At 55.8% G+C, this 20441-nt stretch overlaps 2 protein-coding genes across 2 annotated transcripts; both read right to left on the bottom strand.

Annotated features, from left to right (window-relative positions):
- Window positions 1-1871: 1871 nt before the first annotated feature.
- LOC112531012 (mucin-3B-like) lies at window positions 1872-14404 on the bottom strand. Its single transcript, XM_040657200.1, has 10 exons — window positions 14284-14404; window positions 13439-13545; window positions 11499-11614; window positions 11341-11399; window positions 10493-10617; window positions 9672-9737; window positions 6244-6406; window positions 4961-5128; window positions 3534-3581; window positions 1872-2922 (listed from the first exon to the last, which is right to left on the bottom strand). Exons 3-10 carry the CDS (start codon window positions 11592-11594, stop codon window positions 2907-2909), a joined length of 741 nt encoding a protein of 246 aa, XP_040513134.1. The 5' UTR covers window positions 11595-11614; window positions 13439-13545; window positions 14284-14404; the 3' UTR covers window positions 1872-2906.
- On the bottom strand, window positions 13331-19768 carry LOC124417580 (mucin-3A-like). The gene is made up of 3 exons (XM_046906204.1): window positions 19644-19768; window positions 14284-16587; window positions 13331-13350 (listed from the first exon to the last, which is right to left on the bottom strand). The coding sequence occupies exons 1-3, from the start codon at window positions 19717-19719 to the stop codon at window positions 13331-13333; spliced, it is 2400 nt and encodes a 799-aa protein (XP_046762160.1). The 5' UTR covers window positions 19720-19768.
- Window positions 19769-20441: the final 673 nt, after the last annotated feature.

The raw sequence follows: 20441 nt of genomic DNA on the forward strand, positions 1-20441 counted from the left end.
CCCCCCCCCCCCCCCCCCCCCCCCGCCTCCCCCGCCCTATTGTTGCTGATAAGGGACTGAACCCGAACCCCATTATGGCCCCATAGCTGCGATCCCATATAAGAATGAAGCACAATTCGTTCATTTATGGGGCGCTATGGGGCTTTATGGGGTGCTATGGAATGATATAGGGTGCTATGGGGTGCTATGGGGTGTTATGGGGCTTTATGGGGTGCTATGGGGCTTTATGGAGTGCTGTGGGGTGATATGGGATGCTATGGGGTGATATGGGACTTTATGGGGTGCTATGGGGCTTTATGGGGTGCTATGGGGCACTATGGGGCTCCATGAGGCTCTATGAGGTGGGGTGATGGGGTTATGGGGTGACAGTGGGATGGGGTGATGGGATTATGAACCTGAACCCCATTATGGCCCCACAGCTGCGATCCCATATAAGAATGAAGCACAATTCGTTCATTTATGGGGCGCTATGGGGCGCTATGGGGTGCTATGGACTGATATAGGGTGCTATGGGGTGCTATGGGGTGTTATGGGGCTTTATGGGGTGCTATGGGGCTTTATGGAACGTTATGGGGTGATATGGGATGCTACGGGGTGATATGGGACTTTATGGGGTGCTATGGGGTGCTATGGGGCTTTATGGGGCGCTATGGGGTACTATGGGGTGATATGGGGATCTATGAGGTGGGGTTATGGGGTGACAGTGGGATGGGGTGATGGGATTATGAACCCGAACCCCATTATGGCCCCATAGCTGCGATCCCCTATAAGAATGAAGCGCAATTCCTTCATTTATGGGGCGCTATGGGGCTTTATGGGGTGCTATGGGGCTTTATGGAGTGCTGTGGGGTGCTATGGGGTGCTATGGGGCTCTATAAGGTGGGGTGATGGGGTTATGGGGTGACGATGGGTTGGGGTGATGGGATTATGAACCCGAATCCCATTATGGCCCCACAGCTGCGATCCCATATAAGAATGAAGCACAGTTCGTTCATTTATGGGGCGCTATGGGGCTTTATGGGGTGCTATGGAATGATATAGGGTGCTATGGGGTGCTATGGGGTGTTATGGGGCTTTATGGGGTGCTATGGGGCTTTATGGAGTTCTGTGGGGTGATATGGGATGCTATGGGGTGATATGGGACTTTATGGGGTGCTATGGGGTGCTATGGGGCTTTATGGGGTGCTATGGGGCACTATGGGGCTCTATGAGGCTCTATGAAGTGGGGTGATGGGGTTATGGGGTGACGATGGGTTGGGGTGATGGGATTATGAACCTGAACCCCATTACAGCCCCACAGCTGCGATCCCATATAAGAATGAAGCACAATTCCCTTATTTTTTGGGGTGAAATGGGGTGAAATGGGGGCCGGAGGGGTTTAATGGGGGCGGTTTTGGGGTGCTGTGGTGGAATTTGGGGGAAGTTCGGACAAAATGGGGGCGGTTTCTGCCCTAAAAGGAAAGATCCCATAACCGTCCCCTACACCGAAGGGCAAAAATGTCCCATTTTGGCCCCAAAAGGAAGAAGGAAAAGTCCCGTTTTGAACCCAAAATGATGGGGGGTGGGGGGATGGGGTTATGGGGTCATGGGGTTATGGGGTGATGGGGTTATGGGGTGACAATGTAATGGGGTGACGATGTATTGGGGTGATGGGATTGTGGGGTGACAACGCTATGGGGTGAAAATGTGATGGGGTGATGGGGTTATGGGGTGATGGGGTTATGGGGTGACGACGTAATGGGGTGATGATGTATTGGGGTGATGGGATTGTGGGGTGACAATGTTATGGGGTGACAATGTGATGGGGCGATGGGGTTATGGGGTGACAGTGTAATGGGGTGACGACGTAATGGGGTGATGGGATTATTGGGTGACAATGTTACGGGGTGACATTATTATGGGGTGACGATGTGATGGGGTGATGGGGTTATGGGGTGACAGTGTTATGGGGTGACAATGTTATGGGGTGACAACGTGATGGGGTTATGGGGTGACAACGTGATGGGGTTATGGGGTGACAGTGTTATGGGGTGACAATGTTATGGGGTGACAACGTGATGGGGTGATGGGGTTATGGGGTGATGGGATTATGGGGTGATGGGGTGACAACGTGATGGGGTTATGGGGTGACAATGTATGGGGTTGACAACATCACAATGGGGTGGTGGGGTTATGGGGTGAACCCCATTTGGGGTCTTCCCAGTTCAATCCCAGTCCTATTGGGGTCCTCCCAGTTCAACCCCAAATGCATTTGGGGTCCTCCCAGTTCAATCCCAGTTCAATTGGGGTCTTCCCAGTTCAATTCCAGTCCTATTGGGGTCCTCCCAGTTCAACCCCAAATACATTTGGGGTCTTCCCAGTTCAAAACCAGTTCAATTGGGGTCTTCCCAGTTCAACCCCAAATGCATTTGGGGTCTTCCCAGTTCAATCCCAGTCCTATTGGGGTCCTCCCCGTTCAATCCCAGTTCAATTGGGGTCTTCCCAGTTCAATCCCAAATGCATTTGGGGTCTTCCCAGTTCAATCCCAGTTCAATTGGGGTCTTCCCAGTTCAATCCCAGTTCAATTGGGGTCTTCCCAGTTCAACCCCAAATGCATTTGGGGTCTTCCCAGTTCAATCCCAGTCCTATTGGGGTCCTCCCCGTTCAATTCCAGTTCAATTGGGGTCTTCCCAGTTCAACCCCAAATGCATTTGGGGTCCTCCCAGTTCAATTCCAGTCCTATTGGGGTCCTCCCAGTTCAACCCCAAATGCATTTGGGGTCCTCCCAGTTCAATCCCAGTCCTATTGGGGTCCTCCCCGTTCAATTCCAGTTCAATTGGGGTCCTCCCAGTTCAACCCCAAATGCATTTGGGGTCCTCCCAGTTCAATCCCAGTCCTATTGGGGTCTTCTCAGTTCACTCATTCACTCAGTTCACTCTATTGCTGTCGAATTTGGGTTTGGGGTTATGGGGTGTGGGGTTATGGGGTAATGGGGGTTATGGGGTGTGAGGTTATGGGGTGTGGGGTGTGGGGTTATGGGGTTATGGGGGTTATGGGGTGTGAGGTTATGGGGTGTGGGGTTATGGGGTTACAGGGTTACAGGGTTATGGGGTGTGGGTTATGGGGTGTGGGGTATGGGGTTATGGGGTTACGGGGGTTATGGGGTGTGAGGTTATGGGGTGTGGGGTTATGGGGGTATGGATTTATGGGGTGTGGCGTTATGGGGGTATGGGGTTATTGGGGCTATGGGGTTATGGGTTATTGGGGCTATTGGGGTATGGGGTTATGGGGGTTATGGAGTTATGGGTTATTGGGGCTATTGGGGTTATTGGGGTTATGGGGTGTGGGTTATGGGGTGTGGGGTATGGGGTTATGGGGTGTGGGTTATGGAGTTATGGGGTGTGGGGTATGGGGTTATTGGGGCTATGGGGTTATGGGTTATGGGGGTTATTGGGGTATGGGGTTATGGGGGTTATGGAGTTATGGGGTGTGGGGGTTATTGGGGTTATGGGGGTTATGGGGTTATGGGGGTTATGGGGTGGGGGGTCCCATACCTGTGGATTTGGGAAGCTCTGCTGTTGACGTGGTAAATGCCAGAAGTGCTGGGAAATGGGGCAAAAAAGTGGGAATTTGGGAAAAAATGGGGGGGGGGGGGAGAAATGGGGGGGAAAGGGGGGAGATTTGGGGAGAAATGGGGGGAATTTGGGGGAATTTGGGGGGGGAATTGGGAAGATTGGGGGGAAATGGGGGGAAATTATGGGGAAGGGGGGGAAATTGGGGAAAAATTGGGCAGAATTGGGAAAAATTGGGGGAAATTGGGGAAAATGGGGGAAAATGGGGGGAAATGGGGGAAAATAGGGGAAATAATGGGGGAAATAATGGGGAAAATGGGGGAAAATAGGGGAAAATGGGGGGAAATTGGGGAAAAATAGCGGAAAAATTGGGAAAAATCTGGGAATAATGGTAAAATTGGGGGGAATTGGGGGAAAATCGGGGAAAAATAGGGGAAAATGGGGGAAAATAGGGAAAAATTGGAAAATTGGGGAAAATAGGGGGAAATTGGGGAAAAATTGGGAAAATAGGGGGAAATTGGGGAAAAATATGGGAAAATGGGGGAAAATTGGGGAAAAATAGTGGAAAAATTGGGAAAAATCTGGGAATAATGGTAAAATTGGGGGTAATTGGGGGAAAATAGGGGAAAAATAGGGGAAAATTGGGTAAAATTGGGGAAAATAGGGGGAAATTGGGGAAAATTGGGGAAAATAGGGGGAAATTGGGGAAAATAGGGGAAAATAGGGGGAAATTGGGGAAAATAGGGGGAAATTGGGGAAAAATATGGGAAAATGGGGGAAAATTGGGGAAAAATAGCGGAAAAATTGGGAAAAATCTGGGAATAATGGTAAAATTGGGGGAAATTGGGGGAAAATAGGGGAAAAATAGGGGAAAATTGGGTAAAATTGGGGAAAATAGGGGGAAATTGGGGAAAATTGGGGAAAATAGGGGGAAATTGGGGAAAATTGGGGAAAATTGGGGAAAATTGGGGAAAATAGGGGGAAATTGGGGGAAATTGGGGAAAATAGGGGGAAATTGGGGAAAATAGGGGGAAATTGGGGAAAAATATGGGAAAATGGGGGAAAATTGGGGAAAAATAGCGGAAAAAATGGGAAAAATCTGGGAATAATGGTAAAATTGGGGGAAATTGGGGGGAAATAGGGGAAAAATAGGGGAAAATTGGGTAAAATTGGGGAAAATAGGGAGAAATTGGGGAAAATTGGGGAAAATAGGGGGAAATTGGGGAAAATTGGGGAAAATAGGGGGAAATTGGGGAAAAATATGGGAAAATGGGGGAAAATTGGGGAAAAATAGCGGAAAAATTGGGAAAAATCTGGGAATAATGGTAAAATTGGGGGAAAATCAGGGAAAAATAGGGGAAAATGGGGGAAATATGGGGGGCCAAAGCGGGAAAGCGGGGGTTGTTCACCTGTTGGGGGCGCCCTTCCTCCCCCATGGGGCGCGGAGGAGGAGGAGGAGGAGGAGGAGGAGGAGGGGCAGCCCCAGCCCCACACCCACCCCCACCCCCAGCCCCACACGGCTGATGTGGGTCTGACAGCGATCGCCGGAAGAGAGGAAACCCGGAAGTTCGGGGCAGCTGTGGGGGGAAATTTGTGGGGTGAAGGGGGGAAATGTGGGGTGAAGGGGGGAAATGTGAGGTGAAGGGGTGTTCCGGCCCCATAGATCCGTCCCTGGGTGGGGATTGGGGTTGGGGTCTTGCGAGGGACCCACAGGGTGGCAGGGAATTGGGGTCGAAGGCTTGGGGGGTCAATGGATGGGATTTGGGGTCAATGGATGAGATTTGGGGTCAAGGGGTGGGATTTGGGGTCAACTATTGTAATTTTGGGGTCAAGTTTTGGGGTTTTAGTGTCAAGGCATGGGATTTGGGGCCAAGGATTGGGCTTTTAGGTCCACGGGTCGGGATTTGGGGTGAAGGGTTGGGGTTTTGGGGTCAAGAGATGGGATTTGGGGTCAACTATTGTAATTTTGGGGTTAAGGATTGGTCTTTTGGGTCCAAGGGTTGGGCTTTGGTCACAAAAGAGGGGGATTTGGGGTGGAGGGCTGGGATTTGGGGTCAAGGATTGGGCTTTTGGGTCCAAGGGCTGGGCTTTGGTCCCAAAAGAGGGGGATTTGGGGTGGAGGGCTGGGATTTGGGGTCAAGGATTGGGCTTTTGGGTCCAAGGGCTGGGATTTGGGGTCAAGGATTGGGCTTTTGGGTCCAAGGGTTGGGATTTGGGCCCAAAAGAGGGGGATTTGGGGTCAAGGATTGGGCATTTGGGTCCAAGGGCTGGGCTTTGGGGTGGAGGGCTGGGATTTGGGGTCAAGGATTGGGCTTTTGGGTCCAAGGGTTGGGATTTGGGCCCAAAAGAGGGGGATTTGGGGTGGAGGGCTGGGATTTGGGTTGAAGTTTGGGGTTTTTGGGTCCAAGGGTTGGGCTTTGGTCCCAAAAGAGGGGGATTTGGGGTGGAGGGCTGGGATTTGGGGTCAGGGATTGGGCTTTTGGGTCCAAGGGTTGGGCTTTGGGCCCAAAAGAGGGGGATTTGGGGTGAAGGGTTGGGGTTTTGGGGTCAAGAGATGGGATTTGGGGTCAACTATTGTAATTTTGGGGTCAAGGATTGGGCTTTTGGGTCCAAGGGCTGGGCTTTGGTCCCAAAAGAGGGGGATTTGGGGTGGGGGGTTGGGGTGAAGCAGTGTGTTTTTGGGGTCACTCACAAACAGCGCGGCCCTTCGGAGGTGACCCGGCACAGCCCGCGGTGGCAGTCGATGGCGTCGGGGAATCCGGGGCTGCAGTGGGTGATGCAGAGGACGCTGCCGTTCAGGCGGTAGGCGAAGTAATACGGGCTGAAGTGGGGCGCCGCCAGCGACCGGCACAGCTCTGCGGGGTGACCGAGGGGGCATTTGGGTGTGCTGTTGTGTCGTTGTGGTGTTGTGGCGTTGTGGTGTTGTGGTGTTGTGGTGTTGTGGCGTTGTGTTGTGGCGTCGTGGTGTTGTGTCGTTGTGGTGTTGTGTCGTCGTGGTGATTTCTTGTGTTGCATTGTGTTGTGGTGTTGTGGTGTTGTGATGTTGTATTGTGGTGTTGTGTCGTTGTGGTGTTGTGTCGTTGTGGAGTTGTGTCGTTGTGGTGATTTCTTGTGCTGCATTGTGTTGTGGTGTTGTGGTGTTGTGATGTTGTATTGTGGTGTTGTGGTGTTGTGGCGTTGTGGTGTTGTGGTGTTGTGGTGTTGTGTCGTTGTGGTGTTTTCTTATGTTGCATTGTGTTGTGGTGTTGTGGTGTTTTGATATTGTATTGTGGTGTTGTGTCGTTGTGGTGTTGTGTCGTTGTGGTGTTGTGTCGTGTTGTGGTGGTGTTGTGTCGTTGTGGTGATTTCTTGTGTTGCATTGTGTTGTGGTGGTGTGGTGTTGTGATGTTGTATTGTGGTGTTGTGGTGTTGTGTCGTTGTGGTGTTGTGGCATTGTGGTGTTGTGGTGTTGTGGTGTTGTGTCGTTGTGGTGTTTTCTTATGTTGCATTGTGTTGTGGTGTTGTGGTGTTTTGATATTGTATTGTGGTGTTGTGTCGTTGTGGTGTTGTGTCGTTGTGGTGTTGTGTCGTGTTGTGGTGGTGTTGTGTCGTTGTGGTGATTTCTTGTGTTGCATTGTGTTGTGGTGGTGTGGTGTTGTGATGTTGTATTGTGGTGTTGTGGTGTTGTGTCGTTGTGGTGTTGTGGCGTTGTGGTGTTGTGGTGTTGTGGTGTTGTGTCGTTGTGGTGTTTTCTTATGTTGCATTGTGTTGTGGTGTTGTGGTGTTTTGATATTGTATTGTGGTGTTGTGTCGTTGTGGTGTTGTGTCGTTGTGGTGTTGTGTCGTGTTGTGGTGGTGTTGTGTCGTTGTGGTGATTTCTTGTGTTGCATTGTGTTGTGGTGGTGTGGTGTTGTGATGTTGTGTTGTGGTGTTGTGGTGTTGTGTCGTTGTGGTGTTGTGGCGTTGTGGTGTTGTGGTGTTGTGGTGTTGTGTCGTTGTGGTGTTTTCTTATGTTGCATTGTGTTGTGGTGTTGTGGTGTTTTGATATTGTATTGTGGTGTTGTGTCGTTGTGGTGTTGTGGCGTTGTGGTGTTGTGTCGTGTTGTGGTGGTGTTGTGTCGTTGTGGTGATTTCTTGTGTTGCATTGTGTTGTGGTGGTGTGGTGTTGTGATGTTGTATTGTGGTGTTGTGGTGTTGTGTCGTTGTGGTGTTGTGGCGTTGTGGCGTTGTGGTGTTGTGGCGTTGTGGTGTTGTGTCGTTGTGGGGTTTTCTTATGTTGCATTGTGTTGTGGTGTTGTGGTGTTGTGATGTTGTATTGTGGTGTTGTGTTGTTGTGGTGTTGTGTCGTTGTGGTGTTGTGTCGTCGTGGTGATTTCTTGTATTGCATTGTGTTGTGGTGGTGTGGTGTTGTGGTGTTGTGGCGTTGTGGTGTTGTGGCGTTGTGGTGTTGTGGTGTTGTGGCGTTGTGGTGTTGTGTTGTTGTGTTGTTGTGGTGTTGTGTCGTTGTGGTGATTTCTTGTGTTGCATTGTGTTGTGGTGGTGTGGTGTTGTGATGTTGTATTGTGGTGTTGTGGTGTTGTGGTGTTGTGGTGTTGTGGTGTTGTGGTGTTGCATTGTGTTGCATTGTGTTGTGGTGTTGCATTGTGTTGCATTGTGTTGTGATGTTGTGTCGTTGTGGTGTTGTGGTGTTGCATTGTGATGCCTTGTGTTGTGGTGTTGTGGTGTGTCGTTGTGTCATTGTGTCACTGTGTCATTGTGTGGTTGTGTTGTGTCATTGTTGTGTTGTTGTGTGGTTGTGTCATTATGTCATTGTGTGGTTGTGTGGTTGTGTTGTTGTGTGGTTGTGTCATTGTGTCATTGTGTCGTGTTGTTGTGTGGTCGTGTGGTTGTGTCGTGTCGTTGTGTTGTTGTGTTGTGTCATTGTGTTGTGTTGTTATTGTGTTGTGTGGTTGTGTTGTCATTGTGTTGTGTCGTGTTGTGTCATTGTGTCATTGTGTTGTGTCATTGTGTTGTTGTGTCGTTGTGTCGTGTCGTTGTGTGGTTGTGTCATTGTGTCATTGTGTCGTCGTGTCGTTGTGTCATTGTGTCATGTCGTTGTGTCGTTGTGTGGTTGTGTTGTGTCATTGTTGTGTTGTTGTGTCGTTGTGTCATTGTGTTGTTATTGTGTTGTGGTCTTGTGTTGTGTCGTTGTGTCATTGTGTCATTGTGTGGTTGTGTCATTGTGTGGTTGTGTGGTTGTGTCGTTGTGTTGTTGTGTGGTTGTGTGGTTGTGTGGTTGTGTCGTCGTGTCGTTGTGTCATTGTGTCGTTGTGTCGTTGTGTTGTTGTGTTGTGTCATTGTGTTGTGTTGTTATTGTGTTGTGTGGTTGTGCTGTCATTGTGTTGTGTCGTGTTGTGTCATTGTGTCATTGTGTCGTGTCGTTGTGTCGTTGTGTCGTTGTGTCGTGTCGTTGTGTCGTGTCATTGTGTGGTTGTGTCATTGTGTCATTGTGTCGTGTTGTTGTGTCGTGTCGTTGTGTCATTGTGTCGTTGTGTCATTGTGTCGTTGTGTCGTTGTGTGGTTGTGTTGTGTCATTGTTGTTGTGTTGTTGTGTCATTGTGTTGTTATTGTGTTGTGGTCTTGTGTTGTGTCGTTGTGTCATTGTGTGGTTGTGTGGTTGTGTCATTGTGTGGTTGTGTGGTTGTGCCGTTGTGTTGTTGTGTCGTTGTGTGGTTGTGTTGTGTCATTGTTGTTGTGTTGTTGTGTCATTGTGTTGTTATTGTGTTGTGGTCTTGTGTTGTGTCGTTGTGTCATTGTGTCATTGTGTGGTTGTGTCATTGTGTGGCTGTGTGGTTGTGTGGTTGTGTCGTTGTGTCGTTGTGTGGTTGTGTTGTGTCATTGTTGTTGTGTTGTTGTGTCATTGTGTTGTTATTGTGTTGTGGTCTTGTGTTGTGTGGTTGTGTCATTGTGTCATTGTGTGGTTGTGTCATTGTGTGGTTGTGTGGTTGTGCCGTTGTGTTGTTGTGTGGTTGTGTGGTTGTGTGGTTGTGTGGTTGTGTGGTTGTGTGGTTGTGTTGTTGTGTGGTTGTGTTGTTGTGTGGTTGTGTTGTTGTGTGGTTGTGTTGTTGTGTGGTTGTGTCGTTGTGTTCTCACTGCACTCACCGGTGGCGTTGAGCTCCAATTCAGACGAGAGGGAGAGGGGGGAGAAAGCCGAGAAGCACAGAGGGCCTGAAATGGGATGGGGCGATTATGGGGTGGGGGGGACCCCAAATATGGGGGGGGGGACCCCGAAATATGGGGTGGGGGACCCCAATGGGAGTCCCTAAACGTGGGGTGGGGGGGCCCGAAATATGGGGTGGGGGGAAATGGGATGGGTGGCCCAAGAATATGGGGTGGGGGACCCCAAAATATGGGGGGGACCCTGAAATATGGGGTGGGGGACCCCAATGGGGGTCCCTAAACGTGGGGTGGGGGGGGCTGAAATATGGGGGGGGGTAATGGGGTGGGTGGCCCAAGAATATGGGGTGGGGGACCCCAAAATATGGGGGGGACCCCAAAATATAGGGTGGGGGGAAATGGGGTGGGGGACCTCACATCAATGGGGTTGGAGACCCCAAATCAATGGGGTGGGGGTCCCCAAATCAATGGGATATGGGTCCCCAAATCAATGGGGTGAGAAAGCCCCAAATATGGGGTGGGGGTCCCCAAATCAATGGGGTGGAGGACCCCAAACCAATGGGGTGGGAGACCCCAATCCAATGGGGTGGGAGACCCCCAAATATGGGGTGGGGGTCCCCAAATCAATGGGGTGGAGGACCCCAATCCAATGGGGTGGGAGACCCCCAAATATGGGGTGGGGGTCCCTAAATCAATGGGGTGGAGGACCCCAATCCAATGGGGTGGGAGACCCCAAACCAATGGGGTGGGAGACCCCCAAATATGGGGTGGGGGTCCCCAGATCAATGGGGTGGGGGGGCGCCCACCTGTGGTGTTGGAGCAGTTGTGGGGTCGGATGGCGGAGGCGGAGACCCCCAGGAGGTCCCTAATTTGGGGGGGTCCGGGGGGGGTCCGGAGGAGGACCCGATAGGAGACCACAACGCTGCCACGGCTGTGGGGCACGGAGGTGTGGGGTGAGGGGGGGGGGGGGGGAGGCAAAGACCCCAAACCCACCCCATGAAGACCCCAAAATGACCCCCAAAGACCCCAATCCCACCCCATAAAGACCTCAAACCTACCCCATGTAGACCCCAAATCCACCCCACAAAGACCCCACAAAGACCCCAATCCCACCCCACAAAGACCCCATGAAGACCCTAAAACCCACCCCAAAAAGACCCCACAAAGACCCCAAACCCACCCCACAAAGACCCCCCAAAGACCCCAAAACCCACCCCACGAAGACACCACAAAGACCCCCCAAAGACCCCAAACCCACCCCACGAAGACCCCAAAATGACCCCACAAAGACCCCACGAAGACCCCAAACCCACCCCACGAAGACCCCAAACCCACCCCACAAAGACCCCCGAACACCCCACAAAGACCCCACAAAGACCCCAAACCCACCCCCCAAAGACCCCCCAAAGACCCCAAACCCACCCCACAAAGACCCCACAAAGACCCCCCAAAGACCCCAAACCCACCCCACGAAGACCCCAAATCCACCCCCCAAAGACCCCCCAAAGACACCCCAAAGACCCCAAACCCACCCCCCAAAGACCCCCCAAAGACCCCAAAACCCACCCCACGAAGACCCCACAAAGACCCCAAACCCACCCCATGTAGACCCCAAACCCACCCCCCAGAGACCCCCCAAAGACCCCAATCCCACCTCAATGCCAACACCCGAACGCCGCGATACCCGGCCACCTTCCCATACACTCCATCCATCTACAAACAACAACAACAAAGGGTGATCACGCCGCCGCCGTGACGTCACGATGACGTCACGATGACGTCATGGGGGTGTGTGTGGGGGGGTGTCCTCACCACGTGGCGGAATTGGGAGGCGAAGGCCCGGAATTGGGGTGACAAAGGGTTCCCCATTTCCTCCAGGAAGGGGCGGTTGGAGACGTGGGCGGACATCAGCAGGGCAGAACCCAAAGCTTCGGGACATCCAGGGGGGCGGTGGGGTCAGTGGGGTCAATGGGGTCAGTGGGGTCAATGGGGATGTTGGGGTCAATGGGGTCAGTGGGGTCAATGGGGACATTGGGATCAATGGGGACGTTGGGGTCAATGGGGTCAGTGGGGTCAGTGGGGACATTGGGATCAATGGGGACATTGGGGTCAATGGGGTCAGTGGGGACGTTGGGGTCAATGGGGACATTGGGGTCAATGGGGATGTTGGGGTCAGTGGGATCAATGGGGACATTGGGGTCAGTGGGGTCAATGGGGACATTGGGGTCAATGGGGTCAATGGGGACATTGGGGTCAATGGGGACGTTGGGGTCAATGGGGTCAGTGGGGTCAATGGGGACAGTGGGGTCAATGGGGTCAATGGGGACATTGGGATCAATGGGGACGTTGGGGTCAATGGGGTCAGTGGGGTCAATGGGGATATTGGGGTCAATGGGGTCAGTGGGGTCAATGGGGACATTGGGATCAATGGGGACGTTGGGGTCAATGGGGTCAGTGGGGTCAGTGGGGACATTGGGATCAATGGGGACATTGGGGTCAATGGGGTCAGTGGGGACGTTGGGGTCAATGGGGACATTGGGGTCAATGGGGACATTGGGGTCAATGGGGTCAGTGGGGTCAATGGGGATATTGGGGTCAATGGGGTCAGTGGGGTCAATGGGGACATTGGGATCAATGGGGACGTTGGGGTCAATGGGGTCAGTGGGGTCAGTGGGGACATTGGGATCAATGGGGACATTGGGGTCAATGGGGTCAGTGGGGACGTTGGGGTCAATGGGGACATTGGGGTCACTGGGGATGTTGGGGTCAGTGGGGTCAATGGGGACATTGGGGTCAATGGGGTCAATGGGGACATTGGGGTCAATGGGGACGTTGGGGTCAATGGGGTCAGTGGGGTCAATGGGGACAGTGGGGTCAATGGGGTCAATGGGGACATTGGGATCAATGGGGACGTTGGGGTCAATGGGGACGTTGGGGTCAATGGGGTCAGTGGGGTCAATGGGGACGTTGGGGTCAATGGGGTCAGTGGGGTCAATGGGGATATTGGGGTCAATGGGGACGTTGGGGTCAATGGGGTCAGTGGGGTCAATGGGGACGTTGGGGTCAATGGGGTCAGTGGGGTCAGTGGGGACATTGGGATCAGTGGGGACATTGGGGGTCAATGGGGTCAGTGGGGACGTTGGGGTCAGTGGGGACGTTGGGGTCAATGGGGACATTGGGGTCAATGGGGTCAGTGGGGTCAATGGGGACATTGGGGTCAATGGGGTCAATGGGGACATTGGGGATGTTGGGGTCAATGGGGACATTGGGGTCAATGGGGTCAGTGGGGTCAATGGGTATATTGGGGGATATGGGGACATTGGGGTCAATGGGTACGTTATGGGGTCACTGGGGACATTGGGGATATGGGGGCATTATGCAGCCATGGGGGATATGGGGACATTGGGGATATTGGGGTCAATGGGGACACTTTGCGGACAGTGGGGATATGGGGCCATTATGGGGCCATTGGGGTCATTGGGGCCATGGGGGATATGGGGACACTGGGGATATTGGGGTCAATGAGGACATTATGGGGCCATTGGGGCCATTGGGGCCATTGGGGGCCATTGAGGATATGGGGACAATGGGGGACATTGGAGGACATTGGGGGATATTGGGGGATATTGGGGTCAAAGGGGACATTATGGGGCCATTGAGGCCACTGGGGCCATGGGGGATATGGGGCCATTATGGAGCCATGGGGCCATTATGGGGTCATGGGATGGTGTGTCCCCCCTCTCCCCCCATACCCGCAGTGAGGTTGAAGGTGGTCGCCCCAAATTGGCACCGCTCCCCGATGACGTTGGGGGGCACAAACACAGCGACCCCATCCAGCGCCCCCCATTGAGGCACAGCCCTATAGGGACAACCACCCGTGAGCCCCCCATGGCCCCAAACCCCCCCCCAACCCCCCAACCCCAAAACCCAGACCCCAAAACTACCACCCCACCCTACCCCTCCCTTGAAAGGCCCCAATCTAACCCCATGAAGACCCCAAAAGGACCCCCATAAAGACCCCAAACTCCCCCTTGGGAGACCCCAACCCATGAAGACCCCAAAAGGACTCGATGAAGACCCCAAAAGGACACCACAAAGACCCCAAAGCCCCCTTGGAAGATCCCAATCCCAACCAATGAAGGCCCCAAAAGGACCCCGACCCCCTTGGAAGACCCCAAAAGGACCCCATGAAGACCCCAAAGCCCCCTTGGAAGACCCCAATCCCACCCCAAAAGGACCCCCAAAAGGACCCCCACAAAGACCCCAATCCCACCCCCTGAAGACCCCAAAAGGACCCCCAGGAAGACCCCAATCCCACCCCATGAAGACCCCAAAAGGACCCCCAGGAAGACCCCAATCCCACCCCATGAAGACCCCAAAAGGACCCCCATGAAGACCCCAATCCCACCCCATGAAGACCCCAAAAGGACCCCCATGAAGACCCCAAAAGGACCCCCAGGAAGACCCCAAAAGAACCCCATGAAGACCCCAAAAGGACCCCGACCCCCTTGGAAGACCCCAAAAGGACCCCACGAAGACCCCAAAGCCCCCTTGGAGGACCCCAAAAGGACCCCACAAATCCCCCCCCCCCCCCCACCTGTGGTTGTGGGGCCGGCGGTGCTGTGGGTCCTTTTGGTGCTCCCGGTTGGGACCGCCGCAGATCGGGGGGCGGAAGAGGTCCTCCTGGGGACATTGGGGACAGCCGTGGTGACATCGGAGGTGACGTCAGAGGGGACATCTGTGGTGACAACAGTGGTGACATCAGAGGTGACGTCAGTGGTGACATCTGTGGTGACAACAGTGGTGACATCAGACGGGACGTCAGTGGTGACATCTGTGGTGACATCAGAGGTGACATTGGTGGTGACATCAGTGGTGACGTCAGAGGGGACATCCATGGTGCCATTGGAGGTGACGTCAGTGGTGATGTCGGCAGTGGTGAAAGTGGTGGTGACATCAGTGGTGACGTCAGAGGGGACATCCATGGTGCCATTGGAGGTGACAGCCGTGGTGACATCTGTGGTGACATCAGAAGTGACATCAGTGGTGACATCAGTGGTGACAACAGTGGTGACATCAGAGGTGACGTCAGTGGTGACATCAGTGGTGACAACAGTGGTGACATCAGAGGTGACGTCAGTGGTGACATCAGTGGTGACAACGGTGGTGACATCAGACGGGACATCTGTGGTGACATCTGTGGTGACATCAGAGGTGACATTGGTGGTGACATCAGTGGTGACGTTACAGGGGACATCCATGGTGCCATTGGAGGTGACAGCCATGGTGACATCTGTGGTGACATCAGAAGTGACGTCAGTGGTGACATCTGTGGTGACAACGGTGGTGACATCAGTGGTGACATCAGAGGGGACATCTGTGGTGCCATTGGAGGTGACATCAGAGGGGACATCTGTGGTGACAACAGTGGTGACATCAGACGGGACATCAGAGGTGACAACGGTGGTGACGTCAGTGGTGACATCAGAAGTGACATCAGAAGTGACATCAGTGGTGCCATTGGTGGTGACATCAGAAGTGACGTCAGAGGGGCCATCTGTGGTGACAACGGTGGTGACATCAGTGGTGACATCAGAGGGGACATCAGTGGTGCCATTGGAGGTGACAGCTGTGGTGACGTTGGCAGTGGTGACAGTGGTGGTGACATCAGTGGTGACATCAGAGGGGACATCCACGGTGCCATCGCAGGTGACATCCATGGTGACATCAGTGGTGACATCAGAGGTGACATTGGAGGTGACCTCAGCGGTGACGTCAGAGGGGACATCCATGGTGCTATTGGAGGTGACAGCTGTGGTGACGTTGGCGGTGGTGACATCAGAGGTGACGTCAGTGGTGACATCAGTGGTGACAACGGTGGTGACGTCAGTGGTGACGTTGGCAGTGGTGGCAGTGGTGGGGACATCAGTGGTGATGTCAGTGGTGACATCAGAGGGGACATCCACGGAGCCACTGCAGGTGACATCAGAGGTGATATCAGTGGTGACATCGGTGGTGACAACGGTGGTGACATCAGAGGTGACATCGGTGACATCAGAGGGGACATCCATGGTGACATTGGAGGTGACAGCTGTGGTGACGTTGGCAGTGGTGACGTCAGAGGTGACGTCAGAGGTGACATCAGAGGGGACATCAGTGGTGACATCGGTGGTACCATTGGAAGGGACATCTGTGGTGACGTTGGCAGTGGTGGCAGTGGTGGGGACATCCGTGGTGACGTCAGTGGTGACATCAGCGGGGACATCCACGGAGCCACCGCAGGTGACATCAGAGGTGACATCAGTGGTGACGTCAGTGGTGACATCAGTGGTGACATCAGTGGTGCCATTGGTGGTGACATCAGTGGTGACGTCAGAGGTGACATCAGTGGTGACATCAGAGGGGACATCAGTGGTGACAACAGTGGTGACGTCAGTGGTGACGTTGGCAGTGGTGGCAGTGGTGGGGACATCCGTGGTGACGTCAGTGGTGACATCAGAGGTGACATCAGTGGTGCCATTGGTGGTGACATCAGTGGTGACGTCAGAGGTGACATCAGTGGTGACATCAGAGGGGACATCAGTGGTGACAACAGTGGTGACGTCAATGGTGACGTCAGTGGTGGCGTTGGCAGTGGTGGCAGTGGTGGGGACGTCTGTGGTGACGTCAGTGGTGACATCAGAGGTGACATCAGTGGTGCCATTGGTGGTGACATCAGTGGTGACGTCAGAGGAGACATCCACGGTGACATTGGGGGTGACAGCTGTGGTGGCGTTGGCAGTGGTGACGTCAGAGGGGACACTCATGGTGTCATTGGCGGTGACATCAGTGGTGACATCAGAGGTGACATCAGTGGTGACGTTGGCAGTGGTGGCAGCGGTGGTGACATCGGCGGTGACAGCTGCGGTGACATCAGAGGGGACATCAGCGGTGACATCATCAGCGGTGACATCAGAGGTGCCGTTGGCGGTGCCATCCATGGTGACGTCAGAGGTGACAGCAGTGGTGACGTCAGAGGTGCCATTGGCGCTGCCATTGGAGGGGACCCCCACAGTGCCCCCTATAGTGCCCCCCACCGTGACCTCCAGAGTGCCCCCCAGAGTGCCCCCCATAGTGCCATTGGTGGTGCCCCCCATAGTGACCCCCATAGTGACCCCCATAGCGCCCCCCGTAGTGCCCCCCATGGTGCCCCCCCTGCTACCATTGGTGGTGCCCCCTATAGTGCCCCCCATAGTGACCCCCATAGCGCCCCCCATAGCGCCCCCCATAGTGCCCCCCATAGTGCCATTGGTGGTGACCCCCATAGTGCCCCCCATGGTGCCCCCCACAGTGCCATCGGTGGTGACGCCCACGGAAGTGCCCCCCACGCTGCCCCCCATAGTGCCCCCCATGGTGCCCCCCATACTACTATTGGTGGTGACCCCCATAGCGCCCCCCATAGCGCCCCCCATGGAGGTGACCCCCATAGCGCCCCCCATGCTACCATTGGTGCCCCCCACGGTGCCCCCCACTGTGCCATCGGTGGTGACCCCCACGGAAGTGCCCCCCATGGTGCCCCCCATAGTGCCCCCCATGGTGACCCCCACAGTGCCATTGGTGGTGAGCCCCATAGTGCCCCCCATGGAGGTGACCCCCATAGCGCCCCCCATAGCGCCCCCCATGCTACCATTGGTCCCCCCCACGGTGCCATCGGTGGTGACCCCCATGGAAGTGCCCCCCACGCTGCCCCCCATAGTGCCATTGCCATCCATGGTGCCCCCTATGGAGGTGACCCCCATAGCGCCCCCCATGCTACCATTGGTGCCCCCCACGGTGCCCCCCACGGTGCCATCGGTGGTGACCCCCACGGAAATGCCCCCCACGCTGCCCCCCATAGTGCCATTGCCATCCATGGTGCCCCCTATGGAGGTGACCCCCATAGCGCCCCCCATGGAGGTGACCCCCATAGCGCCCCCCATAGCGCCCCCCATGCTACCATTGGTGCCCCCCACGGTGCCATCGCTGATGACCCCCACGAAAGTGCCCCCCACGCTGCCCCCCACCCCCCCCCCGACCCCTCACTTCACACCGCCCCCCCCGGAACCCCCCCGGGCAGTAACACTCCGTCCCCACCGGGGTCCCCCCATTCAGACAGGCCGTGTCCCCCCTCTCTCGGTCACATCGGGGTCCCCCCCAACCGGGGGGGCAGACGCAGGAGGTCCCGAAAGCCACCCCCCCGTTGAGACAGGCCGTGCCGGGTTGGGCCCGGCGGCACAGGGGACCCCCAAAACCGGGGGGGCAAAAGCATTTGGTGCCTACGGGGGCCCCCCCGTTGCCGCACGCCTGGTTGGGGTTGGGGGTCTCGCAGTGGGTCCCGTTGAAGCCGGGGGGGCAGACGCACGCGGGGCCCACGGAGGTGCCGCCATTTTGGCACGGGGCTGAAAAATGGGGGGGGGGGGGGGAGAGGGGGGGGTGGGGGGGGGTGTTGAAATGAAGGGGGGTGAGGGGGGGGGGGGTTGGGATGGGGGGGGGACCGCTGCAATGGGGCGGCTGCAACCGTGGGATCCCCCCAACCATCAGTGGGATCTGCCGTCTATGGGGACCCCCACACCCTATGGGACCCCCACCCTATGGGATCTGATATCTATGGGACCCCCCCACCCTATGGGACCCCCACCCTATGGGATCTGCCATCTATGGGACCCCCCCACCCATAGGATCCCCCACCCTATGGGATCTCCCATCTATGAGCCCCCCCCAGCCAATGGGACCCCCACCCTATGGGATCTCTTATCTATGGGACCCCGCACCCTATGGGATCTGCCATCTATGGGACCCCCCCACCCCATGGGACCCCTCACCCTATGGGACCCCCCACCCTATGGGATGTGCCATCTATGGGACCGCCCCACCCTGTGGGATCTCCCATCTATGGGCCTCCCCCCCACCCAATGGGACCCCTCACCCTATGGGACCCCCCACCCTATGGGATCTCCCACCCAACAGGACCCCCCAACCCAATGGGACTCCTCACCCTATGGGACCCCCCACCCATAGGATTCTCCACCCTTTGGGATCCCCCACCCTATGGGATCTCCCATCTATGGCCCCCCCCACCCTATGGGATCCCCAACCCTATGGGATCTCCCATCTATGGGGCCCCCCACCCTAAGGGACTCCCCACCCTAAGGGACCCCCACCCTATGGGATCTCCCACCCAACAGGACCCCCCCACCCTAAGGGACCCCCACCCTAAGGGACCCCCCACCCATAGGATCCCCCACCCTATGGGATCTCCCATCTATGCCCCCCCCCAGCCAATGGGACCCCCACCCAATGGGTCCCCCACCCTATGGGACCCCCCCACCCTATGGGACTCCCACCCAATGAGACCCCCCACCCTATGAGATCTCCTATCTATGGGGCCCCCCACCCTAAGGGACCCCCCACCCAATGGGCCCCCCCCCCATGGGATCTGCCATCTATGGGACCCCACCACCCTATGGGCCCCCCCCACCCTATGGGACCCCCACCCTATGGGATCTCCCACCCAATGGGACCCCTCACCCTATGGGACCCCCCACCCATAGGATTCTCCACCCATAGGATCCCCCACCCTATGGGATCTCCCATCTATGGGGCCCCTCACCCTTTGGGACACCCCACCCTATGGGACCCCCCACCCTATGAGATCTCCTATCTATGGGGCCCCCCACCCTAAGGGACCCCCCACCCAATGGGACCCCCACCCTATGGGATCTGCCATCTATGGGGACCGCACCCTATGGGACCCCCACCCTATGGAATCTCCCATCTATGGCCCCCCCCCACCCAATGGGCCCCCCATCCAACAGAACCCCAAACCCAATGGACCCCTCCCAATCAGACCCCCCCCCCACCAAACGCCCCCCCAAAATCCCTCCACCCCCCACCCCATCCCCCCCCCCCCCATCAGCCCCCTCAGTGCCCCCCACTCACCCCTCCGTGCCCCCCCAGGGCCCCCCCAGAGGCCGACGATGGTGACGAGGACGAAGGCCACCTCCATGGCCACCATCCGTCCCCCGATGGCTCCGCAACCCGGGAAGGATTTTGGGGTGGGGGGTGGAGGGGATGGGGGGGGGGGTTATTTGACCCCAAAAAAAGGGGGCGGGACGGGGATGGGTGGCCCTATAGGGAGAGCCCCACCCCCACCCCACGGCGCCGATAAGATAAGGGAGGGAGGTGACGCGGTGACACCGCCCTGAGGTGGGTGGGGGCGCCCCCGTGAGTCACCCCCATACGGTGACACTCCTCGACGTCCCCTCCCGGGTGCTGACGTTGGCCCCATTGTCACCTCTATGGGGTTGGTGGCACTCCATGGGGTCCCGTTGTCACCTCTATGGGGTTGGTGGCACTCTATGGGGTCCCGTTGTCATGTCTATGGGGTCCCATTGTCACCAATATGGGGTTGGTGGCACTCTATGGGGTCACGTTGTCACCTCTATGGGGTTGGTGGCACTCCATGGGGTCCCATTGTCACCAATATGGGGTTGGTGGCACTCTATGGGGTCACGTTGTCACCTCTATGGGGTTGGTGGCACTCTATGGGGTCCCGTTGTCACCAATATGGGGTTGGTGGCACTCTATGGGGTCCCATTGTCACCAATATGGGGTCCCACTGTCACCAATGGGGTCCCATTGTCACCTCTATGGGGTTGGTGGCACTCTATGGGGTCCCATTGTCACCTCTATGGGGTTGGTGGCACTCTATGGGGTCCCGTTGTCACCTCTATGGGG

This window comes from Gallus gallus, unplaced genomic scaffold, assembly GCF_016699485.2.
Source record: "Gallus gallus isolate bGalGal1 unplaced genomic scaffold, bGalGal1.mat.broiler.GRCg7b scaffold_60, whole genome shotgun sequence".
In the NCBI taxonomy this organism is placed as follows: Eukaryota; Metazoa; Chordata; class Aves; order Galliformes; family Phasianidae; genus Gallus; species Gallus gallus.